Source organism: Xyrauchen texanus, chromosome 9 (assembly GCF_025860055.1).
Source record: "Xyrauchen texanus isolate HMW12.3.18 chromosome 9, RBS_HiC_50CHRs, whole genome shotgun sequence".
Lineage (NCBI taxonomy): Eukaryota > Metazoa > Chordata > Actinopteri > Cypriniformes > Catostomidae > Xyrauchen > Xyrauchen texanus.
In genome coordinates, this window is record NC_068284.1 from 384,731 (window position 1) to 412,199 (window position 27,469).

The following is a 27,469-nucleotide window of genomic DNA, read 5'->3' on the forward strand; positions in this document are numbered from 1 at the left end:
AATGTGGCCCCCCCATGCACTACTTAAAACCCGATGTGGCCCCTTTACCAAAATAGTTAAAAATATTAATAATTACACACATCACCTTTACAAATTTGTTTCAGGATTTTACAGTAAAAGTAACTGTTATATTTTGACAAAATATTTCAGTTTCAAATGAAATTATCTAAAGGTAAAATTTATTAGACATCAACAGTGGCAGTTTAAAGTTTCAAGATGTGTTTCAGCTAGTATTTATTTTTCATAAATACATTCATTTATTATTATTATTATTACTATTATTTAAGACTAGCACACTGACCTAACCATGGTAATGAGGAGCCTTTCCTTCTGTGTAATATGTGTATAAATATTAGGTAACAAATGGGATAATAATGGGCTCATGTACAGACAGGAGCAGTCTGGCGTCACTGTCGTGCACCTACAGTATATGCAAACTGTTAAAAATCAATATATTATTTTAGATGCTCACGCAGCTGATGTTATTCTTCATTTAGTAGTTCATTTAACATGTAAACTAACATGCTTTAGTTATATAACATGTTCTAGCTACATGCTATTTTTATATTCGATCGCTCTAGCCGTTAGTGGGTTTCCATGGTAACGTCGCTGTCTTAATAGTGACAGTTTTCCCTTGATGGTTGTGGGCGGGGTGCTGAACAATGCATTTATGACGTCTGATAATTCCATGTAGCCTGGGTGTCTCTGTGTAGTCTTGCTAATTATTCAGTCTCATATGCCATGTATTTGCCAGGAGTCAGGAGATGAAAAATAATTTAAGTGGAATAACAATATTTGGTGCTGAAGGAGACGGAGCTGAGCTCCGGCAGGGTGTGTTGTGGACCTGAGGAGGCGGAGCTGCGCTCCGGTGCGCTCCGGCCCAATTTAACCTCTGACTCCGACCTAGATACGCCTGTGAAACCCCAACAAAAGAAATCTCGAGGTGAAATTTCTCTGACGGAACTGCAAGATAATGTCATTGCGGCATTGACATCCAGGATCAAAGAAAGTGCAAACGACCTCGGTAAGTTGATTACCAGCAATACGGTGAGCATTGAGGGCCTTAAGAAATCACTTGACTTTGTTTTTGAAGAAGTAAACGGTTTAAAAACAGACTTGAGAAGCTGCAAAACTACCGCCAATTTAAACAGCACCAAAATCCACGAACTTGAACAAAGACTGAATGATGCCGAACGCTATCAGCGGAGATGGAACCTCCGTCTGTACGGTATTCCGGAACATTCTGAGGAAAACATCAAGTCAAAAATCATCGGCGTCTGTGTCTCAGTTGTTCCCGACTCAAACGTCTCTTTCAAAGATGACATAGATGTTGTACATATACTGGGAAGGCTGAATGAGCAGGCCAATAGACCGAGACCAGTGATCATTCGCTTCGTGAGAAGATCTACGCGGGACCTGATCTGGCGGCAGGCCAAGCACTCGGAATATTTGAGGAGTCACAAGCTGAGATTCACCGAAGATTTGTCTCAAGCAGACAAGTCACTGAGGATGGAGAGGTGGCCTTTGGTTGAAGCTGCTAGGAAGGAAGGGAAACGAGCTTTCTTTGTCGGTGTGCGCGTTTTCATTGACGGGAAAGAAGTGCAGTCACCCTCGTGAATTCAAGTGATTTTCATCTTGCGTCAGATGTGAACACTTTCTTCTGACCTGTTCTATGCCAACTTGTAAGTTTATGCTATTGTTTATCACTTGCCTAATGCAAGTTAATTGTGGGTTAATGTTATCAGTTACTTTTATAGTTTCATAACCGGGCTCATTCTTATTTTATTTCAGTTCGAAGGGGATGGAAGTTTTTTCTAATATTGTTCTTGTTCCTTTTGTTCATCATATATTCATGTCATTTTCGTTAGTTACACTTAATGTCAGGGGTTTAAGGTTTAATGTTAAGCGTAAAGCTTTGTTTTTATTTGTTAAACAGCAGAAATCCGACTTTTGTTTCTTTCAAGAAGTTCATTCAACTCCCAAAGATATAAAGTTCTGGAAAGCTCAATGGGGTAATGATGCTTGGTTTGCTCATGGTTCTGAGCGTACAGCTGGTGTTGCAATTTTAAAAAACAAATTTTCTGGGGATATTTTATTTTCTGAAGGGGATCCCCTTGGTCATTTCATTATTTTAGTTACTAAACTAGATCTGGTGACTACAGTTATTATAAATTTTTATGGGTACAACTCTAAAATTGAAAATGATGCTTTAATCAAAAAATTAGAGAGTCAAATTACACACTGTTTATCTAAATTCCCAAATTCACTTATTTTAATAGGAGGTGATTTTAACATCACTTTAGACAACTCCCTTGACCGATGGCCACCTCGTAGTGTAAATTATCAGAACTCCACACTGAAGGCCTTTATGCAGAAATTTGGAGTTATAGACATTTGGAGAGAGAAATTCCCAGGTATTAGTTCTTTCACGTGGAAGAATAAGGCATGTACCGTTATGTCTCGTATAGACTACTGGTTAACTCCATGCAATTTACATAAAGAAGATATCTCTGTTAATATTCTTCCCACACCATTAACAGATCATAAGGCAGTGTCTATCAACATTTCTTTACATTCCTCTCCTTCCTCCAACAACTACCATAACTCTTATTGGAAGCTCAATAAGTCATTATTGGAACATGACTTTGTAAAGATGACCATTCGCAGTCTGATTGCACAATATTGGAATATAGCTAAGATTAGTAATAACTATTGCACTAATTGGGAGTTATTTAAATTTGAAGCTTGTAAATTTCTTAGAAAATTTGGCAGTTCATTATCTAAAGCTAAAAAACTTGAAGAGGAGACGATCATTTCTAAAATTACGGCTTTTACTCATAAATCTCCTCCAAATTTGTCGGATAATGAATACCTTGAGTTATTCACACTTCAAAGCCAATTAGATGATATTTATAAAAGGAGGGCAGAGGGGGCCTTCATTAGATCTAGACAGAGATGGTTGTAAAAGGGTGAACAGAATTCGGCATATTTCTTTCAATTAGAAAAATTCCATGCAAAAATAAATACAATTTTGCATTTGAATATTAATGGTATGATAACACATAACTCAAGGGACATTGCGGATTACTGTTCAAACTTTTTTAGCACTCTTTACAAGTCAAGGTTTAGTGAAAATGATTCCTCTGTTTTTATGGATAGTCTTACTAATTCGAAAACTATAAATGAAGATCAAAAAGAACATTGTGATAGTTCTATACGTATAAAGGAAGTCCTTCAAGCTATTACAGAGCTCAAGCTTAATAAATCCCCTGGTGTAGATGGTTTAACCTCCGAATTCTACAAAACCTTCTCAGAAGAACTTGCTCCTTTTCTTTTAAATCTTTTCTTACAATGTATTGATTATGGCAAACTCCGCCTACCCTGACACAAGGCCTAATTATCTTAATTCCAAAACCAAAAAAAGACACTTTAATTTTAGACAATTGGCGACCAATTTCCCTACTTAATAATGATTATAAAATTTTAGCCTCTATATTAGCTTCTAGAATTAAGATGACTTTGGACTCTATTATTGATGACACACAGTCAGGTTTTATGCGTAATAGACATATTTCAAATAATATTCGCTTGGTATTAGACCTTGTTGATTACCCACATCTATACCCAGATGAGAGTTTCATTCTTTTCTTAGACTTCCATAAGGCCTTCGACACTGTTGAACATCATTTCTTATATTCGGCCCTAAAAAAATTTGATTTTGGTGATTTCTTTATTAATTCCATTAAAACGTTATATTCTAATGCAAATTGCTCAATCAAGCTGAGTAATGGCACCTCACCCAGATTCAATCTCAGTCGTGGTATCAGACAGGGATGCCCTATTTCCCCATACTTATTTTTACTTTGTACACAACTTCTTGCAGATCATATTAAACAGAGCCCTTTAAGAGGTATCACTGCTGCTGGCAGTGAAATTATCATTAGTCAATTGGCAGACGATACCACTCTTTTTTTTAAAAGATGCAGGAGAAATACCTTTAGCCCTTAAAATTGTCCATACATTCTCTAAAGCTTCAGGGCTTTATCTGAATATAAATAAGTGTGAATTAATGTCTCTTAAAAACAGCAATCTTCTGTCAATTTGTAATATTCCCATTAAAAACGAAATCACATATTTAGGTATTAAGATTGTAAAGAATGAAGAGGAACGTTGTAAGCTTAACTTTTCACCAGTCATTGACAAAACAAAGAAAAAATGGAATCAGTGGTTACTGAGAGACCTATCCTTGAGGGGAGAGTACTGATCACCAAGGCAGAGGGCATCTCGAGACTTACATATGCAGCTCTCCTTAGCAGTTAATGATAATACTTGTAAAATGATTGATAAAATACTGTTTAACTTCTTATGGAATAATAAAACCCATTATATAAAGAAATCTGTGGTTATGAACTCAATTGAAAATGGAGGCCTGAACTTCTTAGATTTTACCACTCTTAATCACACCTTCAAAGTTAACTGGATTAAGCAATTTATTAAAAAAACAACTTCTATTTGGAATATTATACCTCACTTTATCTTTTCACAAGTTGGTGGTCTTCCATTCCTTTTGCTTTGTGACTACAGAATTGCTAAACTTCCTTTAAAACTATCTAATTTTCACAAACAGATGCTTCTTTCCTGGAATTTAATCTATAAACACAATTTCTCCCCAAACAGGTGTTTTATCTGGAATAATAAGTACATTTTGTATAAATCTAAATCTTTATTTCTTATGAACTGGTTTTGTAATGATATAGTTTTTGTTAGCCAACTGTATAACCATGAAGGACTTATGTTGACCTATTCTGAATTTCTTTCTAAATATAATATTCCAGTTACTCCTAAAGATTTTGCTGTGGTTATGGATGCTGTTCCCTCTGGTCTAAAAATGCTTCTTAAAAATACCTGCCCTTTGCTATCTCCATACTCATTGGATCCTGCTGATACTGAAGTTGGCCGTATCTGTTTTTCTCCTTCCTATATTAAAAATAAGAATCGTTGTGTACGGGCTTTGTTTCAAAGGGATATTGTCTCCAGACCTGCTGTTATATCATTTTGGAATGGTTGTGCTGATAATCTGATATGGAATAAAATCTGGAAACTTCCTCATAAATATTTAGTCACAAACAAAATCAAAGAAATTTCCCTTAAACTAATTTATAAATATTACCCATGTAATCATTATCTTGTGAACAGATTTAATTGTGATATTGATACATCTTGTACATTTTGTGATTTACATGATGAAACATCTTATCATTTATTTTGGAGTTGTCCTCATTCAGTTTGTTTTTGGTCAGATTTCTGCTTTATTAAGGCTCATATCATGCCCAGCTTTCAACTCTGCTTTAAAAATGTGTTATTTGGTTTTTTCCTTTATGACCAATCTTTTCATAAGGAATACTACTTAATTAATCTGCTTCTTCTGTTAGCTAAATTTAGTATTCATAAATGTAAATTTGGAGGAAACAAGCCTTTGTTTTTAATTTTGAGAGCAGAAATTCAACAATACCTAAAAACAATACTGGGTTTGAAAAATAAGAAAGCTGCAAAGTGCGTATCTATATGTAAGCATTTTCACATTTTTGTTTAACTTTTAAGTTTGTCACTGCTTTGTTTGTCTTTTTATGTTTGTTTATTTAGTTTATTCATTGTACCCCTGACTGAAATTGTAATTCTTAAAATTCAATAAAAAAAAAAAAAAAAAAAAAATTGTGCAGAGACACTGTTTTTATTGATGGGAAAGGAAAGGATAGGAACGAGAGGATTGTCTTTCACCATATTTTGTGGTTGTCTATCCACACTGGGGACACATAATTATGTTGTGAATTAAATATTAATTCACCTTATATATATATATGACATATTTTCAATATTATGAAGCTGCAGACTCGGAGCCTGCATCTACAGTCCCGCACCCAGAGTCCCGCATTCTCAGACCCCTCGTTTTTCGAGACAGCGCCTCCTGCTGTTCGGAAGATCGTATAACACCCGCACACAGAGTCCCGCGTTCTCAGACCCCTTGGTTTTCGAGACAGCACCTCCTGCTAAATGCCATTGAAAACAATAGGATGTTTTATTTAAAGTTATCCAAATAAATATTTGCGTTCCCTGCTTAATGCATGTGCCAAAAAAACTCGTATTCTCTGACTAACAAATTTCCTAGTAGTAATTTTTTGAGCATGGGTGTAATTGAAAGAAAATTACTGATGGAAGGGATACAATTACAGATTGAACTATCTTCTGAAAAATATTATGTGATATTATATTGCTACAATGTTTTATTTATTCAAATTCCAATTTTTCTTTCAGTTCAACCTATAATGGTCTAATTAACATTATACCATGCTAACATTACAAAACCTGTTTTTTTATATTTTTAATGCGAAGCAAAACTCAAATAAGAATAGACAAAACACCAATAATAAACAATTCTGTACTTTATTTAACAATCACCTAAACATCATCTTGCTGTAAACAGGACAAAGCAAAGAAAAAAGGAAGAAAGTATTGTATTAGTGACTTTACTTTTCGTCTTCAATTGCATTAAAACACATGAGACACATGAGTTCCATCACTTTCCTCCACTGCTGTCACCTGAAACTCCTCAGCGCTCCTTTCAGTGCTCCGGACCTTCCGAAAGAGTTCTGCATTGGTTTGGAATAAGTGCCATTTTGCAATGTATTTATGTATGCATGATCTCTGTGTTTTTGCACAAGGACAGTGCCATGCATTTTTTTTTGTATCATAAGACACCATGACTCTGCCTAGTCTGCTGTAATATGAAATAGTTGGCTCATGAATCGATATAAATTTTTTAGATGGAGGGGCTTAAATCTTTGACAGAACTGAAAGTGGTGCATTATTTTCTTTGGCTAGGGTTTGACGATCAACACACAGTTTAATTTTTTCCTTCCCAAACCACTTGCTTTTCACCATTTCTTTAAGACTATCTTCTCTGAGTGAGGGCGAGGTTAAAAAGGTTTTGCAGTATGAAACTGACCGGAGGTGTACACACTGGTATGACTGCAGTCCACTTCTCCATGCCAACTCCATATTAGCTTGGCAGTCACCTAATTCACAAGAAACATGATGTTGTTCCCCCCATATTTTAATTTGAACATGGAGAGGAGTAGAAGCCCCATGAATACTTTTGTGGACTGCATACAGTCCATTCTGGGGATCTATGCATTCACTTTTGAGATGGGATGAGGATGAAATGTCCATCATTTTTGCTGTGTGTCTTCGTTCAATGTGCCTTTTTAAATTTTTTCTGTAAAATGTCAAATGACATTTGGGGCATTTCTGCAATACTTTTGGACCCACACGGATGCCAGTTTTTGTGACTGGCCTGACAATGGCAGAGGTGGTTGGTTCGGAGGTGGCAGCAGTGGGTGGCATAGTGCTGGTTGGCACTGAGGTGGCAGCAGTGGGTGGCACAGAGGTGGAAGCAGTGGGTGGCATAGTGCTGGTTGGCACTGGGGTGGCAGCAGTGGGTGGCATAGTGCTGGTTGGCGCAGTGGGTGGCATAGTGCTGGTTGGCACTGAGGTGGCAGCAGTGGGTGGCACAGAGTTGGCAGCAGTGGATGGCATAGTGCTGGTTGGCACAGAGATGGCAGCAGTGGGTGGCATAGTGCTGGTTGGCACAGAGGTGGCAGCAGTGGGTGGCATAGAGTTGGCAGCAGTGTGTGGCATAGTGCTGGTTGGCACAGAGGTGGCAGCAGTGGGTGGCATAGTGCTGGTTGGCACAGAGGTGGCAGAAGTGGGTGGCATAGTGCTGGTTGGCACAGAGGTGGCAGCAGTGGCTGTGGTAGAAGGCGCAGCAGTGGGCGGCACAGAGATGGCAGAAAAGGGCGGCATAACAGTAGGTGGCACAATGATAGATGGCACAGAGGTGGCAGCGATGGCTGTGGTAGCTGGAACAGCAATGGCAGTAGCTTGTGCAACAGCAGTTGCCACAGCAGTGGGTGTGATGTTACAGGCATCAGTGGCACTTGCTCTCTTAACGCTCTTACATTTGCAGGAACCTAAATGTGTAATGAAATCTGGCTTTCTTAAAATTGTTGACTGACAGTACAAGCAATGATAATGTTGCTGGGTTCGGCAGGGGCGACCGCATCGATGTATGGTGTACCCTGGAAAACAACAGCAAAGGATTGCACTATCACACACAGTCTTATGATCTTTCAAAAAGCAAACAAAAAAAAGATGTTTGCAAATGTTACCTTCATGTTGCAGTGCTCTGTTGAAGTGTCCCTTGAGATGTTTTTGAACTTTGGACAACTTTGTGGGTTTGAAATATATGGGGTCACAGAATGGGCAGTGAAAATCACTGCAGCATTTATGACATTTCTGGATTTCTGGAAGTGAATTCCCCCTTTGAATTGTAATATCCATCTTTAAAAAAAAGAGAGAGTCAAACTCAAATTCAAATTTTAAGACCAGCCCACAGAGCCCATACAGTCAAATTTCAGTCAATACAAATTAAAACAAGGAACCCAAACAAAAGGCCAAATGACATATTCTAGCTCACATGTTAATACCATAGACTGGTTAATACATAGTAAAGGCATAGTAAATTTGAGTTTTAGGCAATTGTATGAGTTGTAAATAAAACTTCACAGTTAATAATATTAGTTAGTATTATTAGTTAGTAATATTGATTCATTTTAATACTTCCGTTTTATAAGAACTAATCTAAGTAGTCTACATAAATTATATAAAGTAAAATAATTACTCAGGCATTAATTAATTCAATTTATAGTTTTAGGAGAAACGGTCCGGTAATTAAAAAAAGGTCAAACGGCAAATCTGATTAAATAATTAATTATGACATTCTTTGATATTAACACACTTAATGTATTTAATTGGTCTACTTTAAAGTCAACTAATTTTAATCAATAATAATTTTTACAATGGCTTGTCTACAAAAAAGTCCAAGGTTAAAGGCTAACGTATTAGCTGTCAAAATATTTTCGGGGGAAAAAGGCGAAAAAACATACATTAACGGCTCAAATTTTGTTACAAACTATCTTTATAAATATTAAATGGCCTATGTTGGTGTATCGATGAGCTATAAAGTAGTTTGATTAAAAAAGAAATCGAATGATTCGCTAAATAAAATTGACGATACTCACGTTTCAGCTTAAGTTCTTCACATGTTTATCCGATCCGATTTGATAGGAGGCGCTGTCTCGAAAAACGAGGGGTCTGAGAATGCGGGACTCTGGAATGCGGGACTGTAGATGCAGGCTCCGAGTCTGCAGCTTCATACTACTCCATATTTTGATATTCAGAATCAGCTTTATTGCCAAGTATGCTTACACATACAAGGAATTTGTCTCGATGACAGGAGCACAACAAACAAAAACAATACAAAAACAGCAGCAAGACATAGATAATAATAATAAAAAAAATCCAATAAAAAAATTATTATGCACATTTGTACACATACGTAGTGCAAATATAATACAATTCTGTTATCTGTTATGTACAGTGCAAAATCAAATTATTTACAAATTATATTATATAAAATTATTATAATTTTTTTTCCAGAGGAATGAAATGGCTGTTGGATGTGTTGGATCAATTAAAAAAGACTGAACTGTGTATTGCACATAGTTATTGCTCAATGGGGCAGATTCAACTGTTCATGAGATGGATAACCTAAGGGGAAAAACTGTTCCTGTGCCTGACATTTCTGGTTCTCAGAGCTTTCTGGTTCGCAGGTCATTTGGAGGTCAGGAAAACATCTCAATGTGTCTCTAGATATTTCTTCTGGCCTGGTTTCAAATCATCTGTTTTGGAGTTCTGTAGAACTTGTATGGTATGTCAACAACCAGGTAAATCAAAAGGTTCCAGTTGCCCCGTTACAACATATACCGGTAATGAATGAACCATTTGAAAGTTTAATTCTAGACTGCGTCTTATTTAGAAGTCTAAATAAGGGTATCAGTACATATTAACGATCATGTGCACCGCATCTATGATCCCTGAAGCAGTTCCGTTACGAACAATTAAAGCTCCAGCAATTAAAGAACTGGTAAAGTTTTGTATTATGTTTGGGTTGTCAAGAGAAATCCAAACGGATCAGGGTTCGAACTTTACTTCCAAAAAGTTCAAACAGACTTTGGAGCCATTGGGGGTGTCGCATAGGTTGTGGAGCGCTTACCATCCTGTGTCGCAGGGTGTGCTCGAGCGGTTCCACCAAACCCTAAAATCCATGATTCATGCTTATTGTATTGAGACTGCAGGAGTCTGTGCAAGATGCTGTGGGATTTAGTCCTGCCAAGCCCGTGTTCGGTCACACGGTTCGAGGACCCTTGAAAATGTTGAGCGAACATATGCTGGTTAAAAACTCCTCTATTTTAGACAATGTTTAGTTCCTTCCGAGAATGACTTCATAAGGCCTGGGAGGTGTTAAAGTACATTTTGCTACAGTCCAGTCAAAGATGAAGACTCGTTTTGATAGAAAGAGTGTTGAACAAGAATTTAAACCAGGTGATCTTGTTGTTGTTTTGCCTGTTCCTGGCTCAGTGTTCCAAGCTAAGTTTTCTGGGCCATAAAAAATCAAGAGAAAACATAGTGACACTGACTATGTGATCTGTACTCCTGATCGGCAACGAAAAACACAAGTGTGTCACATTAACATGCTAAAGAGATATCTGCTACGTACTGACAAATCTCTTCCTGTAGCTATAGCTTCTGCTGCCACACCCTCTTCTGTTAGCTACTGTCTAGATGATTGATGGGTTGATGGAAAAAACCCTCTAAATTCTGACATTTAAAAAACTCAGTGATATTGAAAGATTTGCCTAACTATCTTTCTCACTTATCTGACAGTCAGCGAGATGAGGTGATTAGTTTAATGCACACGCACCCCACTCTGTTTTCAGATGTGCCAGGTAGGACCACCGTGCTGTTTCATGATATTGATGTAGGTGAGTGTACTCCAATAAAACAGCACCCCTACAGAGAGAATCACAGAAAAAGAGAAGTTTTGAAAGAACAAGCTGAATACATGTTGTATCACAAACTTGCAGTGCCCAACCAAAGCCTGTGGAGTTCCCCCTGTCTGTTCTTTCCCAAACCGGACACCTCTTATCGTTTCTTTACTGATTAACGTAAGGTAAATAAAATTACTAAGGCAGATTCGTTTCCCTTGCCACGGATTGAGGATTGCATTGATTGGTTAGGATCCTCAAGGTTTGTTACGAAGCTTGACCGTCTTAAAGGATATTAGCAAGTGCCTCTTACTTGCCGTGCTTCTGAGAATTCTGTGTTTGTAAACCCCAATCACTTCATGCAGTATAAGATACTCGCTTTCGGGATGCGTAACGCATCTGCAATGTTTCAGAGGCTTATGCAAAAAGCCCTGGCCGGGGTGAACATTTTAGAAATTTGTTTAGATGATGTAATCATCTATTCGAAAAAGTGGAGAGAGCTTGTGCAAACTCTTAGGTTGGTATTTAGCCACTTGGCTGAAGCCTGGCTAACACTGAATCTCACTAAGTGCGAGTTCAGAAAGGTTGTTGTCACATACCTGGGCAAGCAAGTTGGTCAGGGGTGTGTGAAACCTTTTGCTGCTAAGGAAAAGTGGCTGTCGCAATAGGGGCATGGTCAAGTGCCCGTCCGGAGAGAGAGAAAGCGGTAAGGGTATTTACACTTGAGCTAAATTATGACTAACACCTGTCTCTAATTCCAGTGAGTAAGGGGAGAGCAGATAAAACCACCCACGCCACCAGTAGAAGGCAGAGAGAGAGAGTCTGGGTCCTGGACAGATGTTATTGTGAAGCTGTAGAGTTGTTATTGTGAAGCTGTACAGTTGTAATTGTTAGACATTATTGTGAAGCTGTGAGCGCTGCAGTGTGTTCAGTAAAAATCATTACCTGAGTGGAGCAACCCGCCTTCCGTGTCCTCCTTCTCTTCCCAACCTTCACTCTGGTGCCGAAAACCCAGGAATCCAAGTATGTCCCATGGAGTCCTCCCAGTTGGATTAAATCCTTCAGCCCCTCGACAGTATGCATTAGACGAACCAACAATGCCTGCTTGAGCTACGCCAAGACCAGGACCGACGGATCCTGCGCTCAAGCAGAGGACCGGCACGCAATCCGGAGCTTCACTGGCCAGGAGAGAGCCCCGGCCATGACCCCGGACAACCGCAGCCAGCTGCCCCCCCCATGCTCCTGAAGTTGGGGGCGTAAGATGATGCTGAGGCCTTCAACGACCTATTTGAAAAAACAGCAGAGATCTGGAGCCAGTGGGCATCTAGGCTCCTTCCATTACTGTCAGCTTAGCTTAGCTTGCTGCAAACAGTTGCCGGTGGCTAATCTCCTGGTATACACGGACCTGAAGAAGGCTATCTTGCAGTGGGTGGGTCATAGTATGGAACAGTATTGTAAGCTGTTCCGGTCCTTGAAGCTGGAAAAAAACGACGCCCGTTTGCTTTCTCCCAACGGCTTCGAGACACGTGCCCGAAATGGTTGCTGGTGGGGAATCGTGACATCAGGGGAGTGATCGACCAGGTGGTACTAGAACAGCTGGTTCATAGACTGCCAAAGGGGATGGTGGAATGGGTCCAGTGCTACCGCCTGGCGTCGCTGGAGGAAGCTGTCCAGCTTGCGGAGGACTATTTAGTGGTGTACCCGAGGGCGGAGGAGCCCTTCTCTCTCTCTCTCTCTTCCCCCTCCCCCTGTGTGTTCCCCTCCTCCCTCTCACTCTGCTCTCTCCCCACAACCTGTTTCTGCCCCGCGGAGGCGAGGAGCTCCTCCACCGCAACCAGTTTCCCGCGCATGGTTGTGGACACCCCCCCCACACACCTCTACAGCGCCCCACTGCTCTGCCCCTCAGGTGGTAGTGTCCGCTGACACAGGTGCGGGCGTGGCATCTGGGCCGGCCTGCTGGAGTTGAGGGGATCCGGGACACTTCCGCGATCAATGCCCCGTGATGGAGCTGGGTACTGTGTTCCAGATCCCCGACACCCCGCAGCCTGCCCCCGACCGAGCCAGAGAGTACGGATACCAGTAAAGGCCAAGAGGGGTACTCACCAAGCATTGGTGGACACGGGTTGTAATCAAACCACGATCCACCAATGCTTGGTTCAACCCGAGGCATTGGGCACAGCTAAAATGGTGAGGGTGAAGTGTGTGCATGGGGATATTCACAAATACCCTGTGGTTACCCTTGGGATTAAATTTCGTGGAACAAAACATAGGGTGGAGGCCACAGTTAGTTCCCGCCTCACCCATCCGCTGATTTTGGGGACTAATTGGCCGGAATGTATCGTGGGAATGTGTGCGGATGGGTCCTGCGTAAAAGCGATGAGATGTGATATGTGCGATGCTCTGGCAGGGGAGGCGGAGCCGGGACCATCTTCGTCAGCTCCACGTCATGATGATGTGAGGGTGGAGAGGCTGTAGCCCCTCCCATCCTCAGGATAATTTCCTGGTTCTGCTCGATTTTATTTGAAATTGGATTTTACAAAGGGTTATTGGCAGATCCCCTTGACACCAATTTCCTGCGAAAAAACAGCCTTCTCCACGCCGTTTGGATTGCACCAATTTGTGACACTTCCATTCGGTTTGTTTGGGGCCCCGACCATGTTTCAGCATCTCATGGACCGAAGGCTTAGACCGCATACAGCTTACACCACTGCCTATTTAGAAGATATCATCATTTATAGCAACGATTGGCAGCAGCACATGCAGCATCTGAGGGCGGCCCTGAGATCTCTGCGGCGGACGGGGCTCACAGCAAAATCCAAGAAGTGCAAGATTGGGCGGGTGGAGGTATCTGGGGTTCCACTTGGCTCAAGGGCAGGTGTATCCCCAAATTGAAGAGATTGTGGCTATTGCGACCTGCCCGAGACCCAAGATCAAAAAAGGGGTGAGACAGTTCCTGGGGCTGGCTGGCAATTACAGGAGGTTTGTACCTAATTATTCGGACATCACCAGCCTGCTGACTGATCTCACTAGAAAGGGGGCTCCAGACCCGGTCCAGTGGACGGAGCAGTGCCAACAGGCGTTCATGCAGGTTAAAGTCCCACTTTGTGGGGAGCCACTTTTGCATACACCTAATTTCTCTCTCTCACTTTTCTATTACAGACGGACACTTCAGACAGAGGGCTGGGGGACATACTCTCGCAGGTGGTGGAGGGGGAGGAGCGTACAGTGCTGTACATCAGCCGTATGCTCTCCCTGAGGGAAACGAAGTACAGCACCGTGGAAAAGGGGTGTCTGGCCATCAAGTGGGCGGGCCTTCACTGTCCTCCTAAACTTTACACTGGCTCTTGCGCTTTTGTTGGCTTTGTAGCATTTTGATGTGTATGTAGGTGGTAGCTCTCTTCCCATTGTGATCTATACAGACCATAACCCCTTAATATTTCTATCACAGATGTGTAACTCAAAGCAACGGTTGATGCGTTGGGCGCTCATTGTTCAGGAGTATGACCGCGACATCCGTCATATTAAAGGCTCTGAGAATGTGATTGCTTATGCGATTTCCAGAGTAGACCATGTTGAAAGTTTAGGTGGTGTGTGTGTGGGTGTGTATATATATAATCTTTTCTTTTACTCTCTTTATGGTAAGTTGTACTAGTAGAATTTACAACCTATGGTTGCAAACTTAATGGTGGGGGTGTTATGTCCTGAGGTTTGTGGTTTATAATTGTGTTAAAATACTTAACAGTTGTATGTGTATTTTCTACGCTAGTTTTATTACACCAGCTTTACTTTTGTGTAACCCATTCATTCATCCAAAGTGGACTTACAACAGGACACCTTCATGTGCTTGTCTGGATTTAAATGTTTTTCTACATAAATGTGCACTAGATGAATGGCGTTGACCATTATCGTGTGTATGATTTCACTTTTAAAAGACGCAATGCCAAATTATAACTAAAATTGAGACCCCCATTGTGTTTCATTCTGTGCTGTCATGATGTTGTGCTGTTTTGAAGGTGTCCTGGACTATTTTTGCACCCATCTGTGCTATTTTTAATTGTTGGCCTTTGTAAAAATGTATGTCTTTAAAAGTATTGGCACCTTTCCGCACAAAACCGTCGAAGTGTGCTGCGTTTTAAGAGCATACAATTACAACTTTTAAAAACGTTCTGCTCATTCTGCTACTGCCACTGGATGGGTGAAACACATGCAGTCCTGTGTGTAAACAAACATGGAAGATATGAGATGTGAAGACCAGCGTCTCTGCTTTGGCCTGTTGAAGCACCCAACATCATGGATTGTATTAGAGTCACAATATGATTCAAGCAGGGGAGTCACGTGACGCCATGCGAGAAGTAGACGTGTGAGTGACGAGCTCTGCACACTTTGCTAGTTTTTTATTATTTTTGTTTTATAATCTGGTGAGATTTGATACACCATGCTACATATTTGCTCTTTGAAGTCAATATGTACAAAATTTCAAAATCCTCGGGCTCTGGAGATATTAAAAGACACTTATGCGCTCAAGCTGAAACCTCTAACGGGCCTGCTGACCGGGGACTCGATTTGGATGGCAGGTCATTGTCAAACATGTTTGTGATGCTGACGAAAGTTGTTGCTGACTTAGAAGATCTCGCTGTTATACGTTATACTGTTATACTGTATAACAAAATTCTCTGAGTTGGTTACAAGATTGGCAGATGTTGAGAAGCAGATCGATTATCTGGATTCATCAGAGAGGGAACTAGCTGATAAATCCCCTATCAATCCTGGCCAAATTCCTGAGATCATCTGAGAATAGGAGCCGTGTTATGCAAGTCGAGGAGCAAATGAAAGCTTTCTTGGAAGAATCACAAAATGTTCTTGTTCCCAGACTTTGTAAACAAGGAATGCAAGAAACTTTTACATCAATGGAAGATCGCTTTTGCACTGATGTTTCCGGCAAAGCTGAGTATAAATACTAAGGATGGTCGCAAAGTATTTTAAAAGTAGTTTTATGCCCCAAGCAACCATGTCCTTTATTTAAAAGAATTGTAGTGAGTAAGCTATTTGGTGTTTCTCATTTGAGTAGATTGACTCACTGTACTACTGTCTGGGGAAGCTGGGCACCATTATTGTTTCTTTTTGTGATGGTTCCGCCTAGCGGTTGGAACTTGCTTTGTGGCATGACACTCCTTCAAGAAACTTTTGTATTGATGGAAGATCGCTTTTACAAGGAAGTTCCAGTGATGACCAGTGATAAGGATGACCGCAAAATATCTACAGTACATGCCTACAACAAGCAATGAGGAAATCAGGGTGTGTTTCTTGTGCAGCCTCTGAGTCAACTTGACTCATTAAATATACACTTGGCCGTCCAAGAAACCGTACACTTGTTTTATTTCTTTTTGAGCTGGATCCGCCTAGTGTCTTCCCTCGTATTATTCTCTTATCGCGATTCAACTGTGTGCATATTCTACCTGCATCCGCGTTCTATTTTTATCGCGATTAAACTGTGTGCATTTTTTCAGCGTGCACCCGTTTTTTCTCCTCTGCGGTACACAGATTATTGCATCGATCTCAAAGCACCGCTTATCAAGAACAACCAACAACAACAAACAATTGCGTGAAGGATTCACATCAATCTCAAACCCTCACTGCTCAGGAACAACCAACAACAAATAATTTGCGATAAGTCATGGCATCCACTCATGTTATTTGTTTCTGCATTGCATGTCACATGTTTACAATAGCCTCCTCCGTCAGCAGTGAGGGATTCGCATTTGATAAATGTAAGGAATTAGTCAGGCTGACGGAGAAGGTTAATGAGTTAGAGACTCGCATCCGAACGCTTGTGGAGGTCAGTGAGAAAGAGTAGACGGTAGATACTGTTTCGGATGCGGGAAGTACAGAGAGCAACATACATACTTTGGTTCCGGCTATAGAGCCCCTGCAGCAGGGCATTTGGGTGACGTCTCGGCGGCATATTCGCTCAGCAAAGAGACACCAGTCTCCCGTTCCTGTTAGGGTTTCCAATCAATTCTCTCCACTCAGTGATACACCCACTGAGAATCATGTTGAAATAGCCCTTGTTATCGGCGATTCTATTGTAAGGAACGTGGAAATAGAGACTCCAGCCACTATTGTTAATTGCATTTCGGGGCCAGAGCGTCTGACTTCAAATCAAATTTACAAGTGCTGGCTAATGCTAAACGTAGATTTTCTAAAATCCATGTCGGCACTAACGATGTCTGGCTTCGCCAGTCGGAGATCACTAAAGATAACGTTAAAGAGGTGTGCAAATTTGCAAAAACAATGTCAGACACTGTAATATGCTCTGGTGCCCTCCCTGCTCATCGTGGTGACGAGGTTTATAGTAGATTAGTGTCACTGAATGGCTGGATGTCTGAGTGGTGTCTGAAGAATAAAATAGGATTTATAGACAATTGGAAGAGTTTTTGGGGTACACCGGACCTGCTAAAGAGAGACAGACTCCATCCCTCCAGGGAAGGTGCCGCTCTCCTCTCTAGTAATTTGGCTCATAGTCTTAATAATGATAGTAATTGACTAACTGGGGCCCAGGTCAGGAAGCAGACAAACTGGTTAATCCGAACGTCTGCTAGCTGCATTGAGACGTCACAAAGGTCACATAAACTACAACACATAGAGACTGTATCACCTAGATATCTCATAGAGACTGTGTCTGTTCCCTGAACTACCAAACACAATACTCTCACTAAATCATTTAGAAAAAATTTTATTAAGGTCAAACTTGAACAAAACAAACAAATTAAAAATACACATAATATACAAATAGGGCTACTAAACATTACATCTCTTTCTACCAAAGCATTAATTGTCAATTAAATGATTACAGATCATAGATTGGATGCCCTCTGTTTGACTGAAACCTGGCTTAAACTGGATGAATATATTAGTTTAAATGAATCTACTCTTCCGGGTTATTGTTATAAACATAAGCCTTGTCTGAAGAGTCGAGGAGGAGGTTTTGCTACAATTTACAGTGACATTTTTGGTGTTACTCAGAGGATAGGATAATAAATGTAAATCTTTTGAACTAATAATGCTTAATGTGACACCGTCAAATATAAATAAAAAATCTCTGTCGTCTTTTATCCTTACTACAATGTATAGATCACCCAGGATTAGCATTTATTTATATCCTCAACTCTCTTGGAGTCAGACAAAATGTAACAGGACCAACTCATCACCATAATCATACGCTAGATTTAATTCTGTCATATTGTATTGATGTTGATAATATAGAAATTCTGCAGCAGAGCGATGACATCTCAGATCATTACCTCATCTATTGTATGCTGCAGTCAACTAATGTTACTCAATTTACACCACGCTATCGTTCAGGTAGAACTATTCTTTCGACCACGAAAGATAGCTTCACTAATAATCTTCCAGGGGCCTGTACCATGAAGCCGGTTTAGGTGGCTAGCCAGCTATGTTCCAGTTTAGCTTCCGCCAACCCTGGGTTTTAGGTACTATGAAAGTAGCTCGGCTTTAATCGGTGTTCGTTGCCATGGTATCTTACGCTGCACGGCTAACCTGCTCCGGGGCAGGTTATGTTCTGGATTCAAGATCTCAGACTGAAGTTTGACCAATCAGCTGTGAGCAAAGAAACATATAGGTGACGCAACTAATTCCCAGCGTCTGTTCTCTGCTGCAATGGCTTCACCTTTTCTCCCAAATCCTGTGGACATCTCCACGCAAATTGTTAGACGAGCACTTCGTAGAGATAGAGTTTTTAGGGACAGACAAAATCCATTTTGACTTTCCCGATACTTACTTGTATGAAAGATACAGATTTTCCGCGGAAGGAATGTCTTATCTTTGTGAACTTCTTGAGCCGCACATAACAAATGTGACTCGTCGAAGCCATGCCCTTACTGTACCGCAAATGGTATGTATTGCGTTGCGTTTTTTGGCAAGTGGTACATACTTGTATGCGGTTGGTGATGCAGAGAATCTAGGGAAAAACACGGTCTGTCGGACCATTCGCAAGGTGGTCCTCGCTCTGCAGGGGTACATAAATAGCTTCATTGTGTTCCCTGGACATTTATCGACCATGTCCATAAAAGAGGGATTTTATAAAATTGCCGGTAAGATATCTTGATTGGGTGACATCATATGAACAAATTTAACCTTTCACGTTCGTTTTTTTTCTTCTGCAAAAAAGCACATTTCATACTTAGAAATATATAATGCAATAGGCTACAGTAGCTGTTAAGAATGATTTTAAATCTATATTTTTAATTCCTATGATAGGATTCCCTAGAGTCATAGGAGCAATAGACTGCACACATGTTGCAATCTCCACAGCTCTAGGAGAACATGAGGCAGATTATGTGAACAGAAAGTCCTTTCACAGCCTTAATGTTCAGGTATTTGAAAAATGTGAAGTTATTTTTATTTGCATTGAGATCAATCTTTAAATAAGTAACTAACAGATAGGACAATTATTTACTGTACATTTCATCTGCAGATGACTTGTGATCATGAATGCATGATCACAAGTTTGGATGCCAAATGGCCTGGCTCAGTGCATGACTCACAAATTTTCCGTGAGTCTATTTTGTGTCAGCGCTTTGAGGAAGGCAAGTTAAAATTGGTACAGTACACTTTAAAGTTTTAATTTGAAAAGCTTACACAATTTTTCCCTTTTCTGTTCTATGACAGGGCTTTTTGATGGCCTGTTGGTAGGAGATCGAGGTTATGCATGCCCGAGGTTTTTGCTAACCCCCTATCCTGACCCTCAGACAGGGCCACAAAACCGCTTCGATGTGGCCCTCAGTAAAACCAGGGTCAAGATCGAGATGACCTTTGGCATCCTAAAGGCATGTTTCAACTGCCTTAGGCGTTTAAGAGTGTCACCAGAGCGGGCATCACAGATAGTGGCTGCATGTGCCATTCTGCACAATATAGCCACTATCAGAAAGGAGCGAGTACCACCACAAAACCAGCTTCTCCCTGATGAAATTGACCCCATCACAATTGACCACCCAGCTGGCGCAGCTGTCAGAGATGCAATCACAACACAATATTTTACTTAATAAAAGCACACTGACACTGCTGATAGGTCTCAAACTGTTTTATTGGTCATGTGGCTAGGGAGGAAAGAGAGAAAGAAAAATGACATTAATAAACATTCATAGTGTTCATACAGGGTAACTTGGTTAAAAAAAAAAAAGTTCACATACTGAGATCTGTTGTTTCCAGCTGTTTGATCTCCAATTTAATTTTTTTAGTTTGGAGCCTCCTCAGCTCACAGTCCAGCTCCTTCAGTGAACAGTCTAGTTCTAGACTCCTTTTGTAAAGGGCCCTGACTGAGTCTGTTTCCACCTGAAACAATTCCACCACAAACAATCATTACACGTTTTCTGGAGGTTGATCAAATCACAAAAAGTGGCATGACTTTCTACAAACATAGGACTGACTGTAATTAAGGGTTTAAAGCATTACCTTGTTCACATTCCTTCTGAAGCCCATTGAGGTAGAGGCTTCAGTTTCTGGGGCAGGTTGTGAAAAATCCTACAATAAAAGAGATGTGTAAGAGCCAGTCATTTAATTATGACATTCAAATGTGTGCTATAATAAAAAGCCCAGTGCATTCACCTCAGCAACTGTCTCTGAAGACACAGACAGAGTGTCTTCATCATTTGGTTCACCCTATAAATTGAAGGCCAATTTAAATCAAAATTGTTATAAAGCAGGTTATGTTCATTGTGTTCTGTCTGGTGTACTGACCTCTGTGCAGGAGACTGTGTGCATGTGTGCTGGCTTCAACAGGGACACTGTATTTCCCTCTACTGTGCAGATTATAGAGTCAGCCATATTAAATTTTTTTTTAAAACATTAGTAATGCATTGCACACACATACCCAGTGTCACTTGCTTAGAGGAGCCAGCACCAGGGTCAGACTGTACAGCACTTGCAATCCCATCCATAATCGGCCGCCCCTTGTTGTTACTCAGTGCCAACTCCTCCGCCACAGTGTATTCTGGAGGAGGTGGCCCTCCCCCAGTTTTCCTTATGTCACACTTTTTTCTGTTTGCTGCAAACAAGTGTTTGTGATTAAATGTTCACAAAAGTAATAAAAGGTTTTGGTAAATACTCACCACTTTGAATTATATTTTTATATTTTGTTTTGATCTGCTGCCAAGAACGTTTTGAGTTGGGGTTGCATCTAAAAATCAATGAATATCAATCTTTCTTAGGATGTAATAGCCTATACATTCACACTTTACATACATCTACACACACACACACTTATGTATGCATGTATATATCAGCACGAATACACATTTTAATTTTAGCATTTAATAAATTTTTAATATGATTATCCTACATAAATTTACATTAATTGTTTAACTTAGCCTACGCATTAACGCAATCAGCAATCTTCCTCCAAGATTGTTCTCTTGCTTTGGCAACAGATACAGTGTTACTGCGTGCTTGAAAAACACTCCTATATTCTTCATATTTCTGAATAATAATCTCTTGCTCCTGCTTGAAAAATATATAGCTCTCGCTCTATCCATATCGAACGCGATTGGTTGTTCAGTGTCGACGTCACTCTTTTATGTGCACGCGCGTGTGGAGTAATCACAGCTTAAGGATCAAAGCCTGAGTTGACAGAGAAAGTTGATGAGCTGCGTCATGGTACCAATAAAGCCTGATTGCATCGGTTTGGTTTTGTCGACTCAAAACCAATCCTGTAACCCCGAGTTTGTTCAACTACCATCATGGTACAGGCCCCAGATCTATCTCATACACTCAATAAACCCCAAAGCCCAGAAGAACTTGATGAAATAATAAAAAATATAAATGCAGTCTTCTCTAGCACCCTTGATATTGTCGCCCCACTTCGATTAAAGAAATGTAAGAAATAAGCCCTGCACCATGGTACAATGATCACACTCATGCTCTCAAGAGAGCAGCTCGGAAAATGGAGCACATGTGGAAAAATACAAAATTAGAAGTATTTCGTGGTGCATGGAAGGATAGTGTCTGTAGCTACAGACAGGCACTAAAAGCTGCCAGGTCAGCATATTGTAGTAAACACATAGAAAAAAAACACAAAAATCCTAGATGTTTATTCAGTACTGTGGCTAAATTGGTTGGGAATAAAGCCTCAACAGAACCAGATATTATGTCGCAGCACAAGAGTAATGACTTTATGAATTTCTTTACAGATAAAATTGAAATAATCAGAAAAAAATTGGAATTATGCAATCATCTGTCATCGCACCTCAGAAAACAGTGCCTAATAATTTTCCTCACGTGTAACTTCAATCTTTCTCTGTCATAGGTCATGAAGAGCTAACAAAACTTATCAAAACATCAAAACCCACAACTTGTTTTTAGATCCTATACCAACTAAGCTCTTAAAAGAGGTATCTCCTGTAATCTCAGAACCTCTTCTTAATATCATTAACTCCCCGCTATGCTTAGGACATTTCCCAAGAAACTTTAAAATGGCAATTATCAAACCGCTTATTAAGAAGATACAACTTGTTCCTGGAGAACTTGCTAATTATAGACCGATTTTTAATGATGTCATTGATGTCAAAAATAATAGAAAAGGAAGTACCCTCCCAAATATGTTCATTTCTACAGAGAAATAGTATATATGAAGAATTTAATTCAGGATTTAGGCCTCATCACAGTACAGAGACTGCACTTATCAGAGATACAAATGACTTGTTCTTATCATCTGATCGCGGCTGCATTTCTCTTCTAGTGCTTTTAGATCTTAGTGCTGCATTCGACACGATAGATCACGACATTCTCTTGAATAGGCTAGAGAATTATGTTGGCATTTGTGGAGTGGCATTAGCATGGTTTAGGTCATATTTAGCCGACCGCTACCACTTTCTGGTACTGTATTACAGTACAATATTTTATATTCTAAACTGTTTCAATTATTCTTTTTTTTATTTATTTTTTTTTTTTTATTTTAATCTCTTCTATGTAAAGCACTTTGAATTACCACTGTGTATGAAATGTGCTATATAAATAAACTTGCCTTGCCTTTGCTTATGTAAATGAGGAATTGTCAAACCAAACAAAAGTAAAATATGGAGTGCCACAGGGATCAGTTTTAGGGCCTCTGCTTTTCTCCATGTATATGCTTCCCCTGGGAGATATTATCAGGAATCGTAGAATAAGTTTCCACTGCTATGCTGACGATACACACCTTTATATTTCTTCAAAACCTGATGAGATTTCACAATTCTCTTATTTAGCAGAGTGTATCAATGAAATAAAAGATTGGATGGCCAGAAATTTCATTCTACTCAATTCTGACAAAACAGAGGTACTAATTATTGGACCAAAAAAACTAAAAAAATAAGCTGCTAAATTTGACTCTAGATGGATGTACTGTTATATCATCTTCAACAGCGAAGAACTTAGGTGTTATATTTGATACCAATCTGTCCTTTGAAAATCAAATTACAAATGTTTGTAGAACAGCATTCTTCCACCTAAGAAATATTGCTAAATTAAGGCATATGCTCTCTGTTGCTGATGCTGAAAAACTAATTCATGCATTCATGACCTCAAGACTAGATTATTGTAATGCATTACTGGGAGGATATCCAGCAAGATCAATAAATAAACTTCAATTGGTTCAAAATGCAGCAGCCAGAGTGCCAACAAGAACCAAGAAATATGATCATATTAGCCCCATTTTATCATGACAGGCCCCAATCAATTCTGGACAAATTTCTGAGATCATCTGAAAAAGATCTCGTGTTGCGCCAGGCAAGGAGCAAAGGAAAGCTTTCTTGGAAGAATCACTATATTTTCTTGTTCCCAGACTTTGCTAGTTCGACAAGAGAGAAACACGATCGGTTCAAGGAATGTAAGAAACTCTTACATCAACAGAAGATCACTTTTGCTCTGATGTTTCCAGCCAAACTGAGAATAGACACCAAGAACAGCCGTAAGGTATTTTTGTGCCAAAAACAGGCATTGTCTTTCATAAAAACAATGGGTGAGTAATCAGTGGGTGTTTCCCATGTGAGTGGATCAACTCGCTGTTCAATGACTCGACTGTTTGAGGAAGTTGGGCATCATTTATGCCTAGCGGCTGGAGTTTGTTTTGTGGAATGACACTCCAAGGGACTTTTGCATTGATGACTTTTGCATTGATGGTAAAAGATCACTTTTACACAGAGGTTTTCGGCTAGATTGAAAATGGACACTATGGGCGACCGCAAAATATCTACATGACTACACAAAGGATGCCTTTTATAAAGTTGACGGATTGAGTAAGTCATGGTATATATTTGTATGTGGCCTCCGAGTGAATTTGACTCTCTTGACCATCCAAGGAACCAGAATGCATGTTTTGTTTCTTTTTGTGCTGGTTCCGCCTAGTGGCTGGATTTTGTTTTGTGGAATAACACTGCTTCGGGACAATTGTGGATGAATCTGTTCATTCCTTGTGCTTATGGAGTTTGTTTTGTGGGGTATTATTTGTAGGACATTGGAATGATTACGTCATCTGCTGCACTCATAAACAGCCAGCTCACTCAACATTAGATTGTCTGTCCGAGAAAACGGAACAGCTTTATATAGGCTGGAATTTGTTTTGTGGAGGAACACACCTTTGAGACAGTTCTGTGAATGAATATACACATCTTAATTGTTTTTATTCTGCCTATTGGCTGGGTTTGTTCTGTTATGTAATTTAGTTTAAAAACAAATTTGTGAGGCAAAATTGAGCAATCCGATTGCAAATTTGTAACAGGGACTCTCGTAGGCTAGTTCCATTTGGACCTTTTGAGTTTGGAGGGATCAACGGCAGTTTGCCCTGTCGTGCGTGGGGTTAATGCGCATGTTTTTCTTTTTTCTGTTTGTTTTGTTCGGGGGGAAGTTTGGGGTTTGATTGTTGCACTAATGCTGAGATGTGGTATTTAGAATTTTATTTTTGACACAATTTATTTTTTTCTATTATATCAAAATGTCAAATGTTAATATGAGTGGGTTATCTCTCTCTACATAAAAAGTGAATGGGCTATTCATCCATTAAGCAGCATTAATTCCATAAAGAGAAGGAAGGTTATTTATTTTCTTAAACTTAAGAAATATGATATAGTGTTTCTTCAAGAAACTCCTCTTTCCCCGCAGAAAATTTGGGAAGATATGGGGTGGACATGTTTTCTTCAGTGCTGGTTCAAGTAAAAGAAGGAGAATCATTAGTAGTAAATATGATACACCGAATGACAAAGATTATTAATGACCTATGATTTGTGACCCAATAAATGTTTTGTCACTTGACCTTTGCTTCCTCCTCCTCCTCAATTGCTAATGTCTGGGGTCTCTACTGGTGAATCATCCCCTGCCGAAGTAGGCACGCCTTAAAACCATTCTAAACTCTTAGTTTGAATGCAATAATGTCTGTTAAGTTGCTGACATAATATGCTAATGTATATATGTAACAGATATGTGTGCGATGTTTTCAAGAAATGAGCAGAGTGATAGTTATGCTTTTGAAATTGGTTAATTACCTGATTAACAAAAATACAGATATATGTGTTAAATTCCTACATTATCTTGATATTGCATGATGTTGGTGTTTCTGTTTTACTAGTTAAGCTTGCTTTGTACTGTGTGTGGGAGGATTGCTGTGATTATGCCTGATTTACAAAAATAAAATAAAAATGTGTTTTTATAGAATCACTGTATCATTATTTATGTGTGAGTCTGATCTGATAACATTTCAGCGGCTAGTACAGCATTGTGGCAAGAGGGACACAATATCTCGTTCCCTCCGTCGAAGTAGTGACACTATGGGTCCCTATAGAAAAACGGCACAGCAGCTGATCTGTGTTGCATGAACTGTCGATGCAGGTGCAAGCAAGCTGTTGCGTGCGTAATAGCAAGTGCATTAGACTGCCCCTAAACTCCCCCAACACCCCAAAAGACGTCATGTAGTACCCCACATCCCTGAGGGGGGGAAGCAACATAACTAGCTTTTCTCTCCACAGAGTATTAGATTTGGCTATTATACGCATCGGGGAAGGTGTTCTTTTCCTTTCCTATTTTTTCAGGGGGAAAAAACCCTGCGGAGACCATCTCCTGCCCAAAAGCGGAGTTCAACATCTGGCAATAGGACACATGGCTAGCCACACATGGAAGAGGTGCGGTGGTAGGTCCTGCCTCGAAGGGGAGGAGCTCTACAAACACAGCAACCGGGGGCAGAGAGAGCTCTGGCCAAGGGAGATGCGTGTCTGCCGACATGGAGACCGTACCACAGAAAATACATCACAGGGAGTGATCAGCACCTGTGGAGCACCTATCCCAGTACAGGGCATATTAGTACCTGTAGTGGGTCTGGCTGCGAACTCCTCTGCCGAATTCGCGAGCCACAGGGCTAAAAGAGGAAGGACATCCAGGGTCCACGAATTCGTGTACGCAAGCTATACACCTGGCCAGCTTTTCTGTATTTCCAAACTCTACCTGTTTGCACCTTAAAGAACACGGGATGAAACCGGCTCAACCCGGACATTGTAAATTCCAGGACCCCTGGCCTGAGTGATTGTGTTTACCACTGTGGCGGGAGACCACTTAAGTCTTCAGTGTCCAATCAAGGGACCAGACGTGGAGGTTCCAGAGTTCTGGGCATGGGTCCCAGATGGTGCCCAGTCCCTGAGAATGAAGGTCCTTTCTCAGGCGAAGTTGCCAGGGAGGTGCTATCGTGAGGAGCGTGAGGTCCGAGAACCAAGTCTAGGTGGGCCAATATGGCGCCACAAGGGTGACTTGTTCCTTGTCCTCCCTGTCCTCCCTGACCTTGCACAGGGTCTGTGCAAGTATGCTCACTGGGGGGAACGTGTATTTGTGCAGCCCCCGGGGCCAGATGTGTGCCAGCGCATCTATGCCGAGGGTGGCTCCCATCATTGCATACCAGAGCCGGCAGTGGGAGGATTCCTGGGAAGCGAATAGGTCTACCTGTGCTTTGTTGAATTGACTCCAATTCAGCTGGACCACCTGGGGTTGGAGTCTCCACTCTCTGATGAGCATCGCCTACCACGACAGCACATCCGCTGTGGCATTGAGGCTGCCCAGGATGCAAGTGGCCACTGCTGAATCCAGAGGAGGAGATGGCGGGTGAGTTGCAACATGCGAAGAGAACGTACACCACCTTGGCGATTTAAATATGCTACTGTCAATGTGTTGTTGGAACGGACTGAAACACGTGCTTGCCCCAGATCAATGGCAATAGCCATTGTGAGACAGTACGTGACCCCGGTAAAGTATTACCTTTGAATACAAACTCCCCAGAATCATTCCAAGATGAAACTTCTTTGGCTTTAGACATTTTATCCATGGTGATCTTGCATTTTTCACACTTCTCAATGGTACATTCTCCAATACCTCAGCGACAACATCATTACCCACACCATCTTCAACAGAGGTAACAGATGGCTCTTTGTGAGACACATCAGGTCCTGGTAATGCAAACGTAAAGGTTTTACTGTCCCGATCACCCTGTTTAACTATTGTTA

At 40.6% G+C, this 27,469-nt stretch overlaps 2 protein-coding genes and 1 pseudogene across 2 annotated transcripts in view; 2 read left to right on the plus strand and 1 right to left on the minus strand.

Annotated features, from left to right (window-relative positions):
• Window positions 1-1,578: 1,578 nt before the first annotated feature.
• Window positions 1,579-27,469, plus strand: part of LOC127649414 (gastrula zinc finger protein XlCGF8.2DB-like) — a 73,735-nt gene continuing 47,844 nt past the window's right edge. Inside the window, exon 1 of the mRNA XM_052134488.1 lies at window positions 1,579-1,682. The gene's annotated coding sequence lies outside the window, so the exon portion shown is untranslated. The remainder of the gene's footprint in view (window positions 1,683-27,469) is intronic.
• Window positions 6,975-9,167, minus strand: LOC127648946 (mucin-5AC-like). The gene is made up of 4 exons (XM_052133793.1): window positions 9,138-9,167; window positions 8,226-8,397; window positions 7,417-8,135; window positions 6,975-7,073 (listed from the first exon to the last, which is right to left on the minus strand). The coding sequence occupies exons 2-4, from the start codon at window positions 8,395-8,397 to the stop codon at window positions 6,975-6,977; spliced, it is 990 nt and encodes a 329-aa protein (XP_051989753.1). The 5' UTR covers window positions 9,138-9,167.
• LOC127648947 (putative nuclease HARBI1) lies at window positions 18,621-20,005 on the plus strand (annotated as a pseudogene).